Raw genomic sequence first — 19,705 nt, 5'->3', positions numbered from 1 at the left:
CCCAAATATGAGGCCAAAGGGGGAGAGGTTTCAAAATAGGGGTTAAGGAAGAGGAAGAAAAGCACAGGCTTTGGGGGCAAAAGGGACTTTTTTTTCTTTTCCCTCCCTGACTAAGCCAAGATCAAAGGGAAGGTTCCTGGAGAAGGGAGCAGGGTCTGTGTTATAGTCAATTTAAGGATACAGTTCTCAAGAGAGGTTCAGAGAGAGGAAGCAATGACAAGCTGATAAATAACTTACTTTTTTTCACCTGGATCCATCCATTGCCTGTGTTGCTGAAATCCTTTGCAGAATCTGTCTTCAGTTGCAACTGTCACTTGTGTCTGGTAACATGGGAATTGCTGCATATGGGGTCTGAAGGCTTAGCAGGTGCCTTGGGAGAGTAGGTCTAGACAAGTTGGTGGTGGAATTTGGGAAGCAGGATCTCCAAAAGATGCTGGAGATGAGTGGAGAGGGAGCACAGTATGAGACAATGGCTCAGCTTGGGGAGTGTCCAGGAGAGGGAGCTGGATCCGGGATGGAGCAGCGTGTCTAGGAAATGCTGCACACATGTGAGCGATAAACAAACGGCGCTTGCCGGACATGGGCCCCCATGGCTTGGGAGGGTGATGGGTTGAAATGTAGGTGGAACGACTGGGGTTTGGGTTAGATGAGTTCTTCATTAAACTAGGGCTGTTGCCAATGGGATTTAATTGTGAAATGGTAAATGTGAAATATCAGTAGCGCAGCATCTTGTGTGAAATCCGTGTTCTGAGAGGAAAATGACTTTGGAGCCCAAGCTGGGCAATCTTTAGATGTGCAGTTCATGCCAACCTATATTGCAGTCTTTGCTGCTTTCAGACTTAAAAAGACTGTATAGTATTTTGTACATACAATGTGTACTTTTCTGCAATTGCTATAGTTTGTTTTTCCTAATTTACCCTTTCCTTGTTTATCTTGCATACTGTGCAGAGGTCTAATTTAGATTTTTTTAGAAAAAAAAGCTGCTTAGCAGTTATGGGTTGGGGCAGCAATTTCTATAGCATTTAGAGGTGAATTTGATTAGCACTTTTGGAAAACTGCAGCAAATAGCAGTGCTAATCAAGGGAAATCAAGCCATGAAGTTCTAAGGCAGAGGGTGTTTTTTTAAAAAAAACACAAACCAAAACCAACCGAACAACCCAAAAAATAAGATATTAAGTTGTCTGAGGCTCAGAAGCATTATATTTCTGCTTCTGTCATGTGTTCTGATTGTACAGTTGTGCCTAAGAGAGTGTTGGTAGAAAGTATGAATACCCTGAAATGTAAAACACTTAATTTGTAGTCCAAAACTAATTGCCAACCAAACTAATTTCTTTTGTCCCTCCCTGTCCATAATTGAGTAAAATATTCTGCGTGTCTTTTATTAGTTAGTAAGATCCTTCAGTGTGTATAAAAGATGGACATAAAGAGATGCAGCCAATGAAACCCCCAAAGGCATTGTCTTTAGCACTGTGATTTGGGAGCTGTTGAAATCAAGGGGGACCCTCCCAGTGACCTCCAGTATGGGTTGGGTTGTGAGCTGTAGTGGTTTTTCAGATGAGAACAAAATACACATCGTGTGCAGAGAGATGTAGTGCGTGTTAAGTGGATTAACTGAAATCCACTGGAGGCCTTTGTGTGTGTCTGGGGGGAATGGGACATTTATTTTTATTCCCTGGGGCTGCAGACTTTTGGTTGCTAATCAGACTTCAAAGAAATGGGAATCCAAGCCCCAACTTGGGATATAGTTTCACACAGACTTTCCACCAGTGTTCCCAGTGAGAGACACCGACCAGATGAACATGGGAATTCTTGTTTGCAAAATGACAGTATTCAGATAAGGAAGGAAACAGATTTGATCATTAACTAAGGAGGTTTGGGCTGGGGGGGGGGAAACAAATTGGCCTTTTGCAAGACCTCTGGTATTGCTGTGTGTGACGTGGCTGGTGTTTGGATAATGTTTGAAGGATGGGTAAGTTAGCTGCTGGGAGCAAAGCGTATGGAGCCTAATCAGGAAATGTTGGCCTTTTTTTTTTTTTTCTGAGAAATGGAGATTACTGCAGTTACAAACTGCAAATTGGTAACTGGAAGAGATTCCTAAAATATGAGATAATCCCTAGAAGCCGACCGACTTTCTCTGTAGAACATCAAATTCTAGGTCTATAAACTGTAATTAAATTGCTTATGTGCTGTTAAAAAAAGCATCTGGCTGTTCTAAGATTGTCCAGTGCAAGGGCATAGACACTATAAATGAGAGCTGGAGTGACATGTACAAAGTAGCAATTTAGAGGAAAGGAAAATATTAAGACTTGTATTTCCAAGCTACCAGGATGCGAGAGGATCCAGAAGGTCACCCCATAGCATGACTGCTGCCTTTGGCGATTGTGATGGATAACCATTAACTGTTTTGCTGCCAAAAGAATTAAGGTGGCCTTTGAATGCCTCTTTAATGGTGGGTATGAGTTTAAGCTGTCTCATTAGTAACATTTTAAAGTATTGTTTTCAGAATAAGGGCAAAAGATGCCAGTACTTCATGGGTGCACAGGTAGTGGTGTGTGAAAATGGGGACAGGCTGTCAGGTGCAGTCAAACTGTCACCTTGCAGGTGCAATCTGCTACCAGCCTGTGGTGGCCTGTTTGTATTGGGAGCAGTAGACACTGTAAGTCTCCAGCACCATCACCAAAATGTGTGCAGGGGCTGTTGTCTGTTGACACAGCACAGTGTTTTGTGGAGCTGAAATCGGAGGGGTCAGAAAGTACAGCTGTGTCTGTGCTGTTGCAAAGCTGGAGGGAGTTGTGTGTGCTCTTCTGGCTGCTCTGACTGTGCTCCCCAGTATCTCTGTGTGAACTGAGGGTTTCTCAGTGCCTCCTTTCCAAATGCTTTTTGTAGAAAGGAAATTCTGTCTGAAAGTCTTGAACTTAATGTGTTACTTTAATTGCACTGCAGATTACAAGTTAGTGTTTTCCTCATCTGCACTGAGAGATGAATGGTGTGTGTGACTAACCCAGGGTCACACAGAGTCTAACTGAGCTGGGCTGAGCCTCCTGTTTCTGTGTTGGGTCAGGTCCTCAGTTGCAAGGAGCTGTTCCCAGAAGCATGTTGCTGAGTTTGCCTGAAGCAAGTGGCACGTCCCTTGCAGCTCTTGAGGAGAACACTGTCTCAAAACAGTCTGTGTGCCATTTCCTGGTGTGAAGGCAGAGGCAGTATTTATAGAATTCCTCTGCCTTCAGCATCATGGTTAATAGAAATGCCTGTGCTGTATTTTAATGGAGATGAGGACATGTGAATAAATTCCTTCCCAAGGCATGAAATATACTTCTGTAACTTCAGACTCAAAATACATACTTCAGCCTGGATGATTTCTAATACTGGGTTCTTCCCCCCCCCTCCTTGTTTTCTTCTAGTTGTGGCTTTCCTGGTGGCATACCATCAAAACAAGCAGCTAATAGGGGAGAAGGGGCTGCTCCCTTGTAAGCTGTACCTGCAGAATGTCAAGAAATATTTCAAAGGGAAGATAAACTTGGATGCTTTGAGCTATGCACCAACAATCATCTGGTTTCTGGACTGGTCAGACATGGACAGCAACTTGGACTACCTCTCCCTGCTTGGCCTGGCAGCTTCAGCCTTTGTACTGGTAACTGGATGTGCAAACATGGTGCTCATGGCTTTCCTGTGGGTTCTCTACCTCTCGTTGGTCAACGTTGGACAGATCTGGTAGGTTAACAATCCTTCTGCTTGACTTTTCTCTGTAATCTCTTGCTGTTCATCGTACACATTATTTTTTTTAACCATTTGAGGTTGGTAATCTGCTACAGAGTGATGTAGGAATGTGAGATAAGGAAAGTGTTTGCCAGAAATGAGTTATGGGCCATGCCTCTGCTCTCTCTCTTACCTGGAATATCTGTCCTGATTTCTGTTGTCCTCTGAGAGGCAAATCAGCTGCATAACATGCCATGCTACTTGCCCTTGCTGTGGAGTACTTTCCCTCATGGCTGTTGCAAGGGAATTCCCCTAATAATTACCTTTGGGATGGTTTCTCAATGTTTGGCTCTGCTCAGAAGAGAGCTGGAATACTTGAGTATATAAAACCTGTGGTGGAAAAATAGAGGAGAAATGATGAAAATCTGCATGTCACTTTGCTGCAGTGAAAGGCTGTGGTACAAAATGAAAGGCTTTAGGTGGTCCTCATGCTTGTTAAGGCACTAAATATATAAGCAACTGGTTAAGAGATGGGCCCTTAGGAAACCACATTTCAGCAGTTGACCTTTCAGGTACTTGTCTGCATGTAGCAGAGTAACTTTGGGGAGGTAAAAAGCCATCCATGCAGGGTTGCCCAATCTGTGCACATGATACAGCTGTGTCATTGAGGTGTTCTGGCTCCACACCACCCTAGAGGACACCTTCCCTGTAGGTGAGCTCAGTGAATTTAACTTGTAAGTGTTTGCATGTGCCAGGGCAGCCCTGTGTCTTGTTCTGCCCCATTCATTCCTATCCTACTCTCCATGGTATGTAAGTGGGTGAAGGATTACAGCTTCAGTTTTCTGAAAAGCTCTGTTCTCTGAACTCTTAACTCATTCTGAACTTAAGACTGAATGAAAGCCACAAAATTTGAGAAATAACTGGGCAGATAGTTTTCGATTGCCCATTTTTTAGTTACTCCAAAATTGTTCATTTTTTCTAGATGTTGTTCTTTATAGGGCAAGAACTCAAGCATAGTCCTGCTTTCCTTTCTAGAGATACAGGAGTCTGTCATTGTTGGAGTAAAATCTGGATGTGTTCCTTGATGTCTTTATGTTTATGTTTGGGCAAGGGGGAACCCCTAACAGCATCCCCTCAAGCTGCAAATGTTTTGTAGATGGAAGCTGGACCTGCAGTGACTGCCCAGCCTGAAGGTTTGGTCTGGCTTGCTTCTGAAGTAGTGGACTAACTAACACATAAAGGTGACAGGCTTTCTTCATGCGTGCTCCCAAGGCACTCTGGGGTGCTCAGGGTGCTGTGACTATCATGGTGCTGTAATGTTGTTGTAGCATTGATTTTAAAAGCTAGCTGGGATGTCTTCTCTGTGTCTGGTTGAGCAGATGTGTTCTGTGCTTGTCCTGTGCTTCCAGCTGCTTTTCCTGGCAGAGGCAGGCTGAAGGCAGGGGTGTGATGTCTCTGCTGGTGCTTGAGGGGTGACAGTCCCACAGAGCTCTGGAGTTTCTGGCAAAAGAAATCCGTTTGTGCCTGTTGAATGCGTGGCTGGTTTGTCATCTTTCAAGTCCTTAAGGGGAGAGGTGGAGGGCAGGGGATATAGAGGGAATGCTGCTTCCACTGCTGCACCCACCCACTGCCAGTGTCCAGCAGACCATGTCCAAATGCCTCTTCCAGAGGGGGTTAGAAGCTCATGGCCAAGCATTAGGTCTCTGCAGCTCTGAAGACAATGAGCTGGCCACAGGAATGCAAGTCTCTTGTGGATGCTGTGGTTGGAAGGAATTGACTCTTGATATTTGAGATAAGGCTGTATTTCCCCTTCCTTTGCTAAGTCAGATTTGGAGTTCAAAAGTTACTCCAGCACAGGCAGGTGACTCCCAGTGTACAGCAGTAACACCCCAGGGGAATGGGTCAGGTTCTTCTGGGGAGGGGGGGAATAGGAGGCGTTGCCTCAACTTCATCTCTTCTTAATTGTGGCATCAAATATATTAAACAGGAAATGAGGTGGTTCTTGTAAAGGGGTGAGGGAAAAGAATCAAAGGAACCCAGCAGTACAGCTCATTCAGCTGTGGTTACAGTTTTCATTAGATCCTCTGAAACAGGTCACTGGGTGGTCAAAGCCATATTATGATTGTGCACACAGTGTGACATTCAGTGCCTGGAGAGTGGGGTGCTGGGTGGCTGGGTACTTACAGCATGAGCAAACGTGGAGAAAGAGTAAGAGGAGGATTAACTAATTTCTCACTGTCCTTCATGGAGCAGTGGTGGCACAAAGGGTGAGCTGAGAGTACCTGAAATGTCATGGGTTCTGCTGCTCATCCTGGGTGGGTGGCAGCATTAGCTTTAAATCTAAGTCTGGCTTTAAATTTCCTTTTCACACTGGTTTGTAGGTGGGGTTAGGTAGTCTAACTTTGTTGTACTCTCAAATTTGTTCAGACTGAGATGTTTTGATGAGTTCTGATTGTTGTGTCCGGAGACTAGATGATCTCCAGAGGTCCCTTCCAACCCCTATCACTCTGTGATTCCAAAGCATCTGTTGAAGACCAGAGCAACTTCCTTACAAAGGGGGAAAGGACAACGCTCTGGCACTCCTGGTAAGAGTTATGAGATAGCTCAGCATAGAGGCTCTGAAATGAGGAAATTCCTCCTGTGGCCACCTTGTTTTATTGTTATTGTGTGGCCTGTCTTGGGGTTCCTCCTGTGGGCTGGCATGGCCTGTCTGGGCATGGACCTGTGGGCTGACATGAAAAAATCCTTTGCAGTAGGTGCCTGGGAAGCCAGTTCAGGGAAGATTTAGAGTGATAAGGGGGAATAGAGTTCTCTTCTTTAGGACAGTGAGGAACAATTTATTCCTTTTATCGCCTTTCCTTTTTCTATTTTAATTTTAAATGTTTCTATTTGTTTTGGGCTGGAGTCTCCAGATACTTGCTGCTGAAGGAGCGAGTCTTTCAACTGCTGTCCAGCTGGCTTGGGCTCAGTCAGAGGAAGCTTTAGAAGAGCAAACTGTCCCCTTTGAAAGGCAGGACGTGTTGCCTGAGTGCCCCAGTACTGCAGACCTCCACCTGTGAGCTGGGGAAGATGCTGTGTGCCTGGGGACAGCTGAGCCTGCTGGGACAGCATGGCAAGGGACCAGCTAAAGGACTATTGAGTGTCTTAAAGCCCTCAAGAAAGCCGCTGGTGTGACAGGCTGACCTGAGCTGTTGGTAATGGATTTTGTGGTATAAGGATTACTTTGGCAACCTAAAATCCTGAGAACTGGGGATTCAAGAATCCTGGATTCTTGACGTTGCCAAAGTGCAGGTGAACCATCTGAAATAAGATATACTTTGGTGGTTCTCAAAACTAGGCTAGCTTCAGCATGTTAACTTTTGTACCTGTGGAACGTGGGGACAGGGTTGCCTGTGCCAAATTTGAGAGGAATGCACCAGGGGGCTTTTATAATTCTGGGCACTTTGTTCACAAAGGGACTGTGGTGTTCAGGGTCTGGTCAGACTAAACCTGGGCATGTTCTCAGGGTCATGGGCACATGTATCATGATGCCACATTCGCATCACAAGCTCAGTGTACCTGGCTTAAAATCCTGGTGGTTTTTTTTCTCTGCTATTCTGAACTTTTCCTTTTGAAGTAAGAGACTGTCAAGAATCTAAAAATCTGCCAGTGCAAAAGAGTATTTGATGCCCTGACCCATAGGCTGGGTGACATGCATAATCATTATGTTAATCTGAGCCTTGATTTTTCTTGCAATTTCAGCAGACTGTGCCTGATTTCAGTAAAATAATAATAGCAGAAAGTGGTCCCAGTTTGAGTGTGATAGAAGAGATTTAATGAAGCTAAGGATGCTTAAAAAGATTTTGTAGGAATTCCTTGTACTGCAGCACCCATTTTGCAGACTGCAGGTCCTGCCTGTGTGGGTTCAGTCACTGGAAGAGCAGTGCAGCTCTGCAGGTCCAGTACCGATGGCTGTGCCTTTCTCCCCACTTCCTCCTGCCTCATTATTAATTTAATGGGTGGTTGTACATTTAAACAAGAATGGGAAAAGCTTCTCCTTTGTTTAAAAGTAAAAATACTCATTGCAAGTGACCTCACGAAGCCTCCATTTGTGGTTTTTATTCTTTATGGTTTCTGCTGGGACTGGTTTCCGCAGAGATGGACCGTGGGCAGGCGAGGTCCTTTGTTAGGATGGGCTCTGCACGAGAGGCGTTCCGGCAGAGGTTGAATCCTTTTTGTACCAGAATAACTAATGCACTTCTAAAGTGAATTTGTAATTCTGGAATAAAATCACTTTTATCCCCCAGTAAGGTGTCTCCAGAGAGCTATTACATTTTCTTATATAAACAAACTTTTAAACTACTCTGCCACTGATCTCCTGTTTCTTCTTCTGTTGTTTCCTCACTGAACCACCCTCCCAGCATTTGCAAATGTTATCTGAAAACCCTTCCTTTCCCTTGGTTATTGTGTTGTTCTGTCTTACAAAGCATATTGTCCACTGTTAGGCAGTGGCACTGTTTGCAAGACACTTGAAATGAAAGCAGGAATTGTGGGGGTTTAAAATCCTATTGCCTTTTTTTCTTTCATGACTAAGATTCTGGTAGAGTTACAAGAGCTCGAGGGGAGTAGGTTAAACAAGCCAATAAATAAAATGTTACAGCATGAGGTGGATACAGCATTCTTTTCAGTGTGTTCTTCCCATGTGGAAAATCCTGGTGGAGCTACTGCTAACAGGTATTTAGGGTAAAATAAGACTAAGCAGTACACTTTTTTCTTTATATTTCTTTTTTTTCCTACAAGGGACAGTGAAGTGAGCAGTGTTTCACTACTGTACAGCCCAGAGGAGGCAGGATGGTGCCACTAGAGCTCTGTTCCTGTGCCCTTTGAAGCCTGCACACCCAGGTAGTTTCCAAGAAGTTGCAGATGCTGCTAGACTTTCCTAGAGCACAGAGGAGAGGACATGCCTCTCTGTCCTTACGGCTCCAAATGCCTGGGTCTCTTTTTTCATATTTAGCTGGCTGAACATTATAATAACAGCTTTTAACTCTACTGTTAAGGACTTATTGAAGGAACAGGTCATGAAAGCATGTCCCTGAGGGCTATAATTTAATAACAATTAAATTACCTTCTTCAGAAGTTCATTTACAATAAAGAAGAAAGACTTGTATGTTATGGAGGTTTTGTGGTTTACATGTCTCATTAAGAAACACTTGACCTATGCAGGACTCTAGTCTCAGTGTTCTGTGTGCCAGTGGATGAACTGGTAAACGGTTGAGACTGAACTCTGTTAAATGTTAGGGGATGATGAAGATGCCCAGGGCTGTGTTTTCACTCTTCAGGAGGGAGTTAGTAGCCACTGAACAGACATCTTCCCCAGTTTCTTTCCTCTTATGTTCTAAAGCTTTGGGCTTTTAAGCTAAAGCAGGTGGATCTTTGTCTAGTGTAATCCCACCCAGTAAAGGTTAGATCTTTTCTGAGTTTTTTTCCAGCCTGCAGAACAGCCAGTGTGTGACTTGTGGGCTGGATCTGGCATAATGTCATTTCCACTTTTAACTGTAGTGGTTTGTGACCCTCTTATGATGAGGGCACAGCACTTACAGAGATGCTCATTTAATGACTAGGAGAGTCCTAGTGTGATGTGTAAAATACAGATGGAAGAACCACCCTTTGAGCTTCCAGCAGACCAGGGCCAGATCAGGGGTGAACATATCCACACGGGTGCATTTGAGCTAATGCACGTTTTATTAAGTAGCATGAGTAATTCAGTAAGACTTTTCTGACTGCCCTCAGGCAAGCAAACGTTGAAAGATCAGGAGCTGTGCAAGTAGGGAACAGGAACTTGTGTGTCCTGGGTTTCATCAGTATGCTTGGTTCACTTGGGAAGTTCACTGAGACCTCACTGTACAGGCAGGAATGGATGTGGTGGGCTGTACATAATAATGTGACCATGGCAAGGTCTTTCCATCAGTCCGTATCCTGCTTCATCTGCCTGTCTGGAAGTAATACAAGCTTGTACTGAGGGACTGTAAGGCTTAATTGATATCAGCTTTACAGATATTAAAGTTAGAAGTGCAAGCAAAAAATGTTGTGTCTGAATCCAGCATACAATTTTGTGTGCTGGGACACACACACACAAAAAGGTAATTTCTTAGATGAATCACATGAACAAGTATCACCTTGATGCATATGCTAAATTGGGAGTCATCTGATGTTTGCTAGAGGCTTTGCAACTAACTCTCTTGCAAGGAACCATTTTTGCAACCTGGCTTTATTTTTCTAGCTTTCCAAAATATCCCAATGACAACAACAACAAGAAAACTTTAGAGTATCTTATTCCTTTATCTGGCCCTGGACTTGGCAATAAACCTCAGGAATTTCTTTGTTATCGTGGATTGCAGCCTCTCATCCCTTTACTTCTAGCTCCCCTCCCTCTTTCCCCAGAAAGAAAAGATTATCTCTAGAAACGTAAACCAAAAGTTGAGGGATCTCAGGGGGTCATCCTTCCTGTCGAGGAAGCTGCTTTTTGGCACTTCCTACTCGCACAGAAGAGAGGGAGCGTATCGGTTTCAAAGAATGCTGTGAGCAGTTGATATGACATATTAATGAAAACAAAGATTAATACCATGTGACACTGTTGCCTTGCAGTACAACTGGGAACTAATGAGGCTAATGAGAACCATATTTTTGTTTGAGAGATTAAAATTTAATCATGGCTGATGTCAGAAATGAATCATTTAGTGTTTCCCCCCCAGCGTGTGTAAGATTTCCCCTCTCTGCCCTAGGCTGGCCTTTGGTTTAGCAGCAGGCCTTGAGAGGGGCCAGCCCTGTGCCATCTCCTTGCCTGGCATCCAGCGTGGCTGGGAAGGAGGAGATTGATGCTGTGGCTGGCTAGCCTTCCTTAACTCCTGAGACCTGAAAGTGTGTGCTCTGCATTGCGAGGTTCCTTGTTTTGGCTGAGGCATTGAGTTAAATGCAGGTGGCAATAGGCTGTGTGCACCGTTTCATTAGCTTGGCCTTTCTACAGGGGCAAGTTGGAGCAGAGAATGCAGTTGCCATAGTTTGTCCAAGGAGGTTTGAGTCTGCTCCTGCCCAGATCTACTCCAAAAGATGCGTGTTAGTCAGTAGGAGTGGAGTGAAAAGACAGGTGGAGATGAACCTGATTAAGAGGCCAGGTCCAGCTATGTTGTGAATTTGAGATCAGCATGAGCTGTCTGTAGAGGAAGAGCTGCCAAAAGCTTTAAGGGCTGTCAAGGGATGTTTCGATGGGGTCTTGGGCTGCCCCAGGTCTGGCCGTTGGCTCTTGCTGTGAATATATTCCTGGAGAAGAACTGACCTGTGGCAAGGCTAACTTGCCATTGAAACACAATATGGAAAACTAGAGAGGAGCTTTGGTAAAATGGTATGCTGGGGTTTCTTGGGCAGCTGCAGCCTGGAAATTGCAGTGTTGCTGCTGAGGCCATTGGTTTCGTAGCAAGTTATGCCTCCAAGATTAAAGTCATCTGAGTAATGTGACTGCTTGTAGGAACTTAAATAGGTTTAATGAGGGAAACTAAAGAAGAATTTCAATATTTTACATTAATTGCATGTATTGCTTTGACTTCTTGTAATTACCAGCTTCACTTAATGATAGCACCTATGCTGTAAGATAGTTGGAGGTCTACCAGAGCTATTTCACCATGTGTAGAAGAGATCATATCTACAGCAGAAAGCAGTGATGTGCTGTGGGTGCCCTTAAGGGGTGTGTGTAGGGTCCATTCCACAGTCAGTGTTTGGGTGCTGACTGGTGCTGCTCCCACATGCATCCCGCTGGCAGCCAGCGCTCCTCTTGCCCCAAAGCGTGCTCCGTCTGCTAAATGAGTGCTGTGGAATTGCCCTCTGAGTCCTGGTTCATTACCTTTTACCCTGTTAATCCCAGGAATCACTGCTGTCTCTCTGTCAGGACAGTTACCTGTACCTCGAGTTAGGCATAGAAAGCAGCAGGGTGTGTCTGCTACTTCAAGCCTGACAAAATGCCTTAGCATTGTAGAGCACACTGCTTTGGTAGCACAGCAAATGTCTGCAGAAGGCACGTAGCAGTATTCTTACCCCTGCTTCCCACTTCCCCAGCACCTAACGTGATTCCATGGAAGCCCATGTTAAAACATCAGCAGCGATTGGGCTGGAATATGGGCTAAAGCCATCGCACAGGGAGCTGTGTGTACTCCGTGGACAGCTAATAACACCCCACTGTTTCCTTTGCACAAACTGTCTCTCGCTTCCAATCGCTTCTGCAAATCACGGCCGATGAGAAAATGAGAGCAAAGAAATTAGCAGAAGATTATGTGGTTAGTGCAGTGGCTGTGCAGTGTCTGATGTACCACAAGCCTTTGCCAGAGACTGAGACAAATATTTTTTAATTGCTTATTATCTGGCACATCTAATTGCCAGCTGTATTCAGTATGTAGACTTGGGTATTGATTCCACAGCTGAAAGATTTAGGAAAAGAATGAATAATGTTTTTTTCATGATTTCTTTTTTTTTTTTTTTTTTTTTAAACTGCAACTTGCCAAATAGCTCCATGGACCCAGCCTGGTCCAGCACACGTTCATGTTGTTTAACTCCTCAAACTTCTCCAACAGCTGTGGTTGGAAAGAATGTTAATACAGTGATTGGTACAGCCGAAAAGCAATCAGGGGTTAGGGAAGGGTCCAAGCCGTGGTGGGATCTGTGTTTACTAACTTCCCTAAGGGTCTTAATCCAGAAATTTATTGAGAACAGTGTTCACCACCAGTCCTGGCTCATCGCTGGGCTGGGGTTACTCCACAACCAGAGTTATTTGTGGGGCTGAGCTATATTACTGGAGAGATGTTCCAGGTCTGCCTGGGTAAACAGCAGCTCTGTCCCGGAGAAGGGGAGGCAGCGCCTGCAGAAACAGGCAAGGTCTCCCCAGTAGAATCTGTGGTAGAAAGTAGGTGGAAAATTGCATTAGAATAACTCATGCCTTTGTGAACTTAGCAGAGAGGAATTGACCATGCCTTCACTGGGATCAATAAGCTTGCTGCAGGCTTCTTCATTTAAGGGGGAATCACACTCAGTTTGCAGAGTGACTGGCCGTGGGGGGCTAGACATTGGAGAGAGATTAATTAGTGCAATTAAATTATTTTATTTTTTTAAATGAAGGAATTGAATGACTGAAACGCAGTTTTTCTGGGATTTTACTTGCCAGCATGCTGGCAGGAGAAATACAAAACCTTTTTGCTTGCTGGTCCTGAAGAAGGTGGCTCACAGCAGTTGCATTGTCCTGCCTCCCTGTGCACGCATGTGCACCAAGACACTGCAGTGGGCCCGACTTCTTGTTCTCAGGCTCAAACATGCTCAAAACAATGCTGACCCCTTTATTGCCCATCGGTGTGTGACATGCATGTGCTTTTCAAGTTTATTTCTGCCTAGGGAAATGCAGTGTTTTCAGCAGGTCGGGCAGCCTGGTGCTCCGATGGGGCAAAGCAGGGCAGAGGAGCAGTGGTGCTGCTGCAGTCACGTTCCTACTGCCAGCTCATTCTCACCTTTGACTCACCATCTGGCTTAATGGGAAGCTCAGAGTAGGGTTCCCAGGGCTGCCATTTCAGCGTCTGGTTTTGGCACTGGAAGGCTTTAACCAAATCAAGTTTGGCAAATTCTGTGGTCGCATAAGCCAGAGCTTGTAATAATTTTTGACTTTAGAAAGGAGCACAGACAGAGCAGCGGGTGAGTGCTGGAGCTTGGTTGGGTAATTTGTGTTTGGTCTCTTAACCAAGCCTGGTTCCTTGCCTTGCAAGGGGAACATGAAGCTGTGCTTTGGTGGCTTGGCACCCAGGAGCTGCTGCTTGCTCTTCTGAGGGGAGAAGCGTGTGGCAGTGCAGGATGGACGTGGGTGTGAGCATCCGGCGTGGTGCCAGGAGCACAGTCATCCCGTTTCTCATCCACTGGTTGGCTCCAGCTCTGCTCAGGCACCTTTCCCAGAACCATGTGCAAACCAAGGACTAAACCTCATCTCATCCTTGAGCACTCTTTTTTTTCTTTTTAATGTTATCCCTGTTCCTCCCATTTAAATGTGGATGTTGTAATTACAGAGTGCAGAATCCCAGTTTTTAGAGATCTGTGACCACAATAAAGTGAATCCAGAAACCAGATGAGTGGTTTCATTTACTACCATTCTAGCTTATTTCCTCCCCCCCGACCGCTGTGCAATACTAAAGGCTTGGCAGCAACTGAAACCAGCTGTCAAAAATGTTTCTTACCCCCACACTTTCAACTTAATGATGTTCTGAAATTAATGGTGCACTAGACTAATTCTGTCATCTCATTTTGATGGACTTTCGGTCTCGGTGATGTTTGCCAACTGGCTGCTTTGTTTTGGGGTGGTGTGCTGAGGAAGTGGATCTCCATGTGCCAGGTACTGTACATATATATACACATCGAAAGGATGTTGGGGTTTTTTTTCATCCTGAAGTGTTTACAGCTTTAATTTGGTCGGTATATTGTGGTTCACCAAACAAGTTTTCAGGCACGTTAAGCCAGTAAATTTTAGGAGCATCATGTGCACGACAGCCGTAGATGAGGTTTTCCACTTTCTCGGGGCTGGGGAGGTGTTGTCAGCCAGCATCTGGTGTCTGGTTGTCCCGTCGTGCTGGAAGTGGCTATGGCCCCACACAGGGCAGAGAAGAGACACAACCTCAGTGGCGGGGAGGAAAGTTGTGGTGAAAAGTCGAAGGAGCTGAATTTGATTAGTTGAGAGAAAAGAAAATGGGAAGGAGACAAAGATCTTCAAGCGTGTGAAAGCAGCGGTGGGATGGAAAGTAGCTGTTCTCAGTGTTCTCTGTCTCCATGTGGATAGCTGGTGGTTTACATGGTGGAAAGGAAGATACATGTTAAATGTAAGGAAAAGACTCCTAAATAATCTATGGAGGTACACTAGGCTGGATACGTGGAGAGGGAGCTGGTGTGTCTGTCACAGGTGCCTGTCAGAGGTGATTCTCATAGTCCTGTCTTGGAGCAGGTGGATTTTCCATGTTTTCTGTATTTCCATGGTTTAGCCCTGTTTTTTCCTCCCCTAATGCAATGCCTGCATTTATGGCACCAACTCATCCAGCTTTCACTGTTACCAAAATTTTATAAGGAATCTCCTTGCTCTGCCAGTTGTGCATCCATTGGGTTGCCCATTGCAGTCTGAGGCTGCTGCTATCTCCTGGGGAGATGGTCCCCTGCTTCATCCTCTCCCTGGCTGGGTACTGGAGGGAAGACCAGGGTAGTTGGTAATGTTGCACTTCCACCCTTCACAGGGAAGGGGTTCCTCACAATGTAGCTTCTACCTGCTTTCCATTGTGGAGAGATGCTGTGGGAACCTCATTACAGCAGATTATGGAGCCACATCCTGATGAAGAATAGAAAAGGTGCCTGTATTACTCCAATACCCTTTTCCCTACCCCAAGTTATACAGCACAGAGAATAAGAGACATTAATAATGGAGATAAAAGTTGACATCTGGGTTCACTTTCTGTAGAGGATGCTCTCTGTGGAGAATAGTGAGAGAAGCTGTTAACACCAGCTGCAAATTAGGGATGCAGCAGAGAATTATCCTGCCTGTGGAAATGCGCTCTAGTTGTGAGGATCTTACCGTGTGGGGCACTGCTGGGATGTGAATGGTGGGTAGGACTGTGGTTTTGGTGGGTCTGGGGTGGTTTTTAATTAAAAGTACAGATGTATTTTCCTAATAAGCATCAGTCAATGTAAAGTCTAATATTCTTACTTAATAGACCCTATGTAGACCTTTGTCAGGTTCCACAGCCTGGTAAGAGGGATCCCTGTTCTCAGCAACTCTTGCATCGAGTAATTTGTGCAGCTATGGGGTAGGTGAGTGGGGAAGGGATGCAAATTTGTGTGGCAAGTCTGGCTGATCTGCTTTCCCTTCTCCTTGAACAAATAGAAAGCATCATCCCACAAGCTTTGCACAAGAAAAAGGCAGTGGTTTCAGCTGGGTGGGTTTGGGGGGCTCCCTGTTTGTTTGCCCAGCAGTGTCTGTGCGAGGTTTGGAGATGTGGGAAGCTCTTGCAGAGCCGTGTCTTCAAACCCAGCCGAGCTCCGTGCTGCGGCTGCCATAGGCACTGATGGCAGAAAGTATTTTCATCAGGAGTGATGTAGTTTAATGTCATTTAAACTATTGTTTTGCTGTCAGTTTTTGCTTTCCAGGAATATACTCGAGTTAGAATTAATCAGCATGACAATGTGGTGAAAACAATTTAACCCAAATATTTGATGATGTTTATGATTCCCAGCTGATACTTCCAGTCTTTGGAAATGTGACATGAAGTTTGCCTCTAACGACAAGTCACGGCTAATTCCATTGTTTCTCCGACCAGAAAGCAGAGATGACATCACGTTTTAATTCGAGTTAGAAAATCCAAATGGAATATACTTTGAATTTTTGAAATTTCTAGTTTTGACAATGTGCAGATCAAAAGTTATTCTGCTGAAACTGGCCAAATCCCCCCCCCCCCCCAACCCCACAAAATCAAATCCATGTCTTTACTTGACATTATCTATCGGTGATGTTTCAAATGCCAAGGCAGGCAGTGGGGGAGAAAAAAGAAATCATTTACTTTAAGAAAAGTAAACAGTTCTATTTACTCCAAATATGCAAGGGGAAGAGGACCTTGAAGAGAAAGAGTGGTAATTAGGATCTAAACTCCAACCTGAAGTCTGTAGGAACTGGGTACCTGCCTGTTTATACCTATTAAAGAAAAAAATAAAATCCCTGTGAGAAGCCCTGCTGCTTTTATGTATTTGGAGTGGCCCATTTGGTTTGGTTTCCTTGGCATTTGCATCGCAGGCTTCTTCAGAGAAATAAATTCACAAGTGTTTGCCTGTCATCACATGACAAGTTATGGAGCCTAGATTGATGTAATCAGCAACAGACACACGTCAGAAAACTTAATGTGGTTCAGAAGAATACAATATTTTATTAATTCCTCATTTTGTGTGTGTGTCTCTGTGTGTGTGTTTTAAATGAGCCTCAGGGGGTTCTTAACTTCTGCCAAGAAATAAGAAGAATAATTCGTACAAGTTTATGTTTAACTGCACCACAACTGTGGTGGAGGATAGCAAAGTTAGGTTGCCCTTAATGACAGATATCTTTATAAAGAGCCATTTTTATTAAAAAAGTTAAAACTTACTGTGCTTTTCAAAGTTACTGCTCTCTGTACATCAGTAGCCCCGTATGAAATTGTTGTTAAATGTGTAGTAAAATATTTAGATTGATGGATTTTGGAACTGTTTGAACTACATGTGTATGAGTATAATATTTGCACACCTATTCAGGACATTTGCAGTAACCAAATATCTGTACAAGTCTGGTGTATATTTCTGTTTTGAGGTTCTGGGGGGCTTTTTGTTTTGCTTTTTTGGTTAGTGCAATGTAATATGCTGCAGATACAAATAATAAAGTCCTGATGTGGGATTGAAACCATAACGGGAGTAAACACAAGCTGACTGTTGAAGAGCAGCCTCTTAAAACTTGTTAACCTTTGGGTTTTGTTTTTTAACCAGAACTGGAAATCTTGCAGAAAATCATTATGTTGTAGCTAAGGCTTGGTGTCATTTCAATGAGAAGATGAGATACAAAGGCAGGTTAGATGATGCACCGGAGTGTAGTGAAAATGGTACAGTGTGTGTGTGGCGCTTCTCCTCAGGCTGAAGATTGATGAGGAACTGGTACACAGCTCCCAGGTAGCAGATGACGTGGTGCTGTGTTAAAGAGGGAAGGAAAGAAAAACAGAATGAGTAGCTCATCAGTGAGAAGTAACTGCTTTGCAGCAGTGTCTGGAGACACTGGGCTTCACCATTGGTCTCTTCTGCCTGGGAAGTGCTCACCATGCTTTGAAAACCATAACTTAATGGTTTTGCAGTGGAACCTGGTTAAGGGACTGTGCTGTCCCTTCTGGGTATGTTGCTTTAGCAGCTTTATCTGGAAGGGTGGTGACCGATTGGAGCTTGGAGTGCTGAATAACAGCTTAATTTGCCCAGAAGTGAGGGAATTTGCTTTTCTTGCATTTCCAGGTAACAGAAATTTGCTCTTTGGTGCCTTTGAGTTGCATGTTACATGTGCTGCTTAGCAGATATGTTTTGAAACACAAAATGTGTGAGGTATGAAATAAAACTAATATGAAACAAAGGTTCCTACAATTGATCAACTGAGGTTTTAATTCTTTTTTGCTTTCTCTGCATTTTGTTTTGCAGGTATTCCTTTGGTAAGTGAATAAAAATGAGAAAAATCTGCAGTAATAATATATTGGTGCATTCGTGGGTACGTAGCTTTTACCTTACTCTAGCTTGCTTTCTCTGCTCTCTCTCTGTCAAACACTTAAGTTACTGTTGTCTCTGTTCTCTGCCTTTCATTTAATTTCTTTCTACCCATATGCCCTTAAAGAAAGGATAACTGCTGTAAATTCTGTAAATTGAGATTGAAGGAGATTTGGTGGAGGAGTTGTGTGAGTACCAACAGCATCATTTGAGGGGGACATTAAAGGCGAACAGTTAAATAAGCCTGAGGCAACCAAGAAAAGCAAGGTCTGAAGGACATCTCCTGGGAGGGAACATGTTCCTCCCAAGATCCAATTCCTTTTTCACTGGTGATTTGTATGAATGTCAAGAATCTCTTACTCACCTGCTTTCCCACTGGTGTGCAGTGCAGATATCACTTTTAGGAGGTTAATTTGTGCTTTGCAGCAGTTGGGATTTTTTTTCCAGGACTCAGTACTCCTAACTTTGTGTTTAGATTCCAGCTGTAGGTTGAAGTCCCAGTAGAAAACCTGTTACTCCCTGTGGAAATATTAGGGAAACTGCTAGTGTACTTCTGACTTGCTGGGATGTACTGCCATAGGACAATGGCATAAACCAGCCTATTTGGCTGTATCTTCTCATCCTTTCAGCCTGGTGCTTGTGCTGTGGGATGGGTGGGTGGAGAAGGACACTTTATCACTGTGTGGATGAAAAGGGGACTTGTATTCCCCAATTGTCACTAGCCAGTCAGAAGTAGAAATCTGGTTATTCTAATGTAACGCAGAAGAATAGATGAAATCCATTTGTGCCTGCGTGTTATGGAGACCCCAACAGTAATACCTGTGCGTGCCTCCCCTTTCTCCTTCCAGGAATTGCATCTCTTTCTTTGTTTACCAATTGATAGTTTTAATCAGTTGTAAGTGAAGGAACAGTTTTAGTGTGTGTGGGATCCTTAAGATGGTGCTTCACCAAGTCAAGAAGCAGGAGAGCATGGTGAATTCTTTTCACTCTGGTGTGGTTTAGATAATGCTTTCACGTTGGATGGGGATACTTTAACCAGGTGGACTTTCCAGTGCAAATCCAGACTTTTACTGGGTTAGTGAGGACACCCATCTTAGTTTTAACTTAAGTTACTCGTCTTCTGTGTGTGTTTTTCACTCTCACTGATGGTTGTAGGAAAAACTGCTTTTTGCAAGTGGTGTTTTATCTTTCTTTGGCCGTTCTTTATGTCCCAACTGGATAGCCACCCTATGAGGGTTACTGAAGCCCTTTGTACGCAGTAGGGTCTCCCTTCCTTGTTTTTGGCTTAAGGGCTACTTCTGAATAAGATGAATGAGATGTAAATCTTGAGTTACTTTTGTTAGAATACAGGAAAACCACAATATTTTTGTTATAATATAGCTGAAACAACAACATTGTCATCCATTGCTGTAGAAGTACATTAAATATTGCTGAGCTCTGGAAGCCTTATTCTTTGGTAGCATCTACTTCAAAGCAAGATCTTAAAAAAAAAAAATTCCTGGAGAGATCTTTGTAAATGCTGACTGTTTCCTATTCCACTCCAGGAAGTGTGCTTTTTTTTGATACATCTTAGGATGGATTTTGGTAGCCTGTATTAAAACTGCAGGCTGTCCCTATGAATTTTAAAGAACTCCAGAGTCTGGAAATAACAACAAGCTGTTAGGCCAAATGGGATCAACTGGTATTGCCACAGGTTTTGCTCTTTGCTCTTACTCCT

General features: G+C 44.0%; 1 protein-coding gene across 1 annotated transcript in view; it reads left to right on the top strand.

Annotated features, from left to right (window-relative positions):
• Positions 1 to 19,705, top strand: part of LMF1 (lipase maturation factor 1) — a gene marked incomplete at its 5' end in the record, with an annotated part of 201,861 nt that overhangs the window by 7,110 nt on the left and 175,046 nt on the right. The window contains 2 exons of the mRNA XM_084271183.1: positions 3,402 to 3,711; positions 17,926 to 17,936. Of these exons, the coding sequence (XP_084127309.1) occupies positions 3,402 to 3,711; positions 17,926 to 17,936 (321 nt within the window). The remainder of the gene's footprint in view (positions 1 to 3,401; positions 3,712 to 17,925; positions 17,937 to 19,705) is intronic.

Source organism: Gallinula chloropus (genome assembly GCF_964237585.1).
Source record: "Gallinula chloropus genome assembly, chromosome: 15".
NCBI lineage: Eukaryota > Metazoa > Chordata > Aves > Gruiformes > Rallidae > Gallinula > Gallinula chloropus.
Note: the sequence above shows the minus strand (reverse complement) of the source record. Positions and strands in the feature narration are given on the sequence as shown.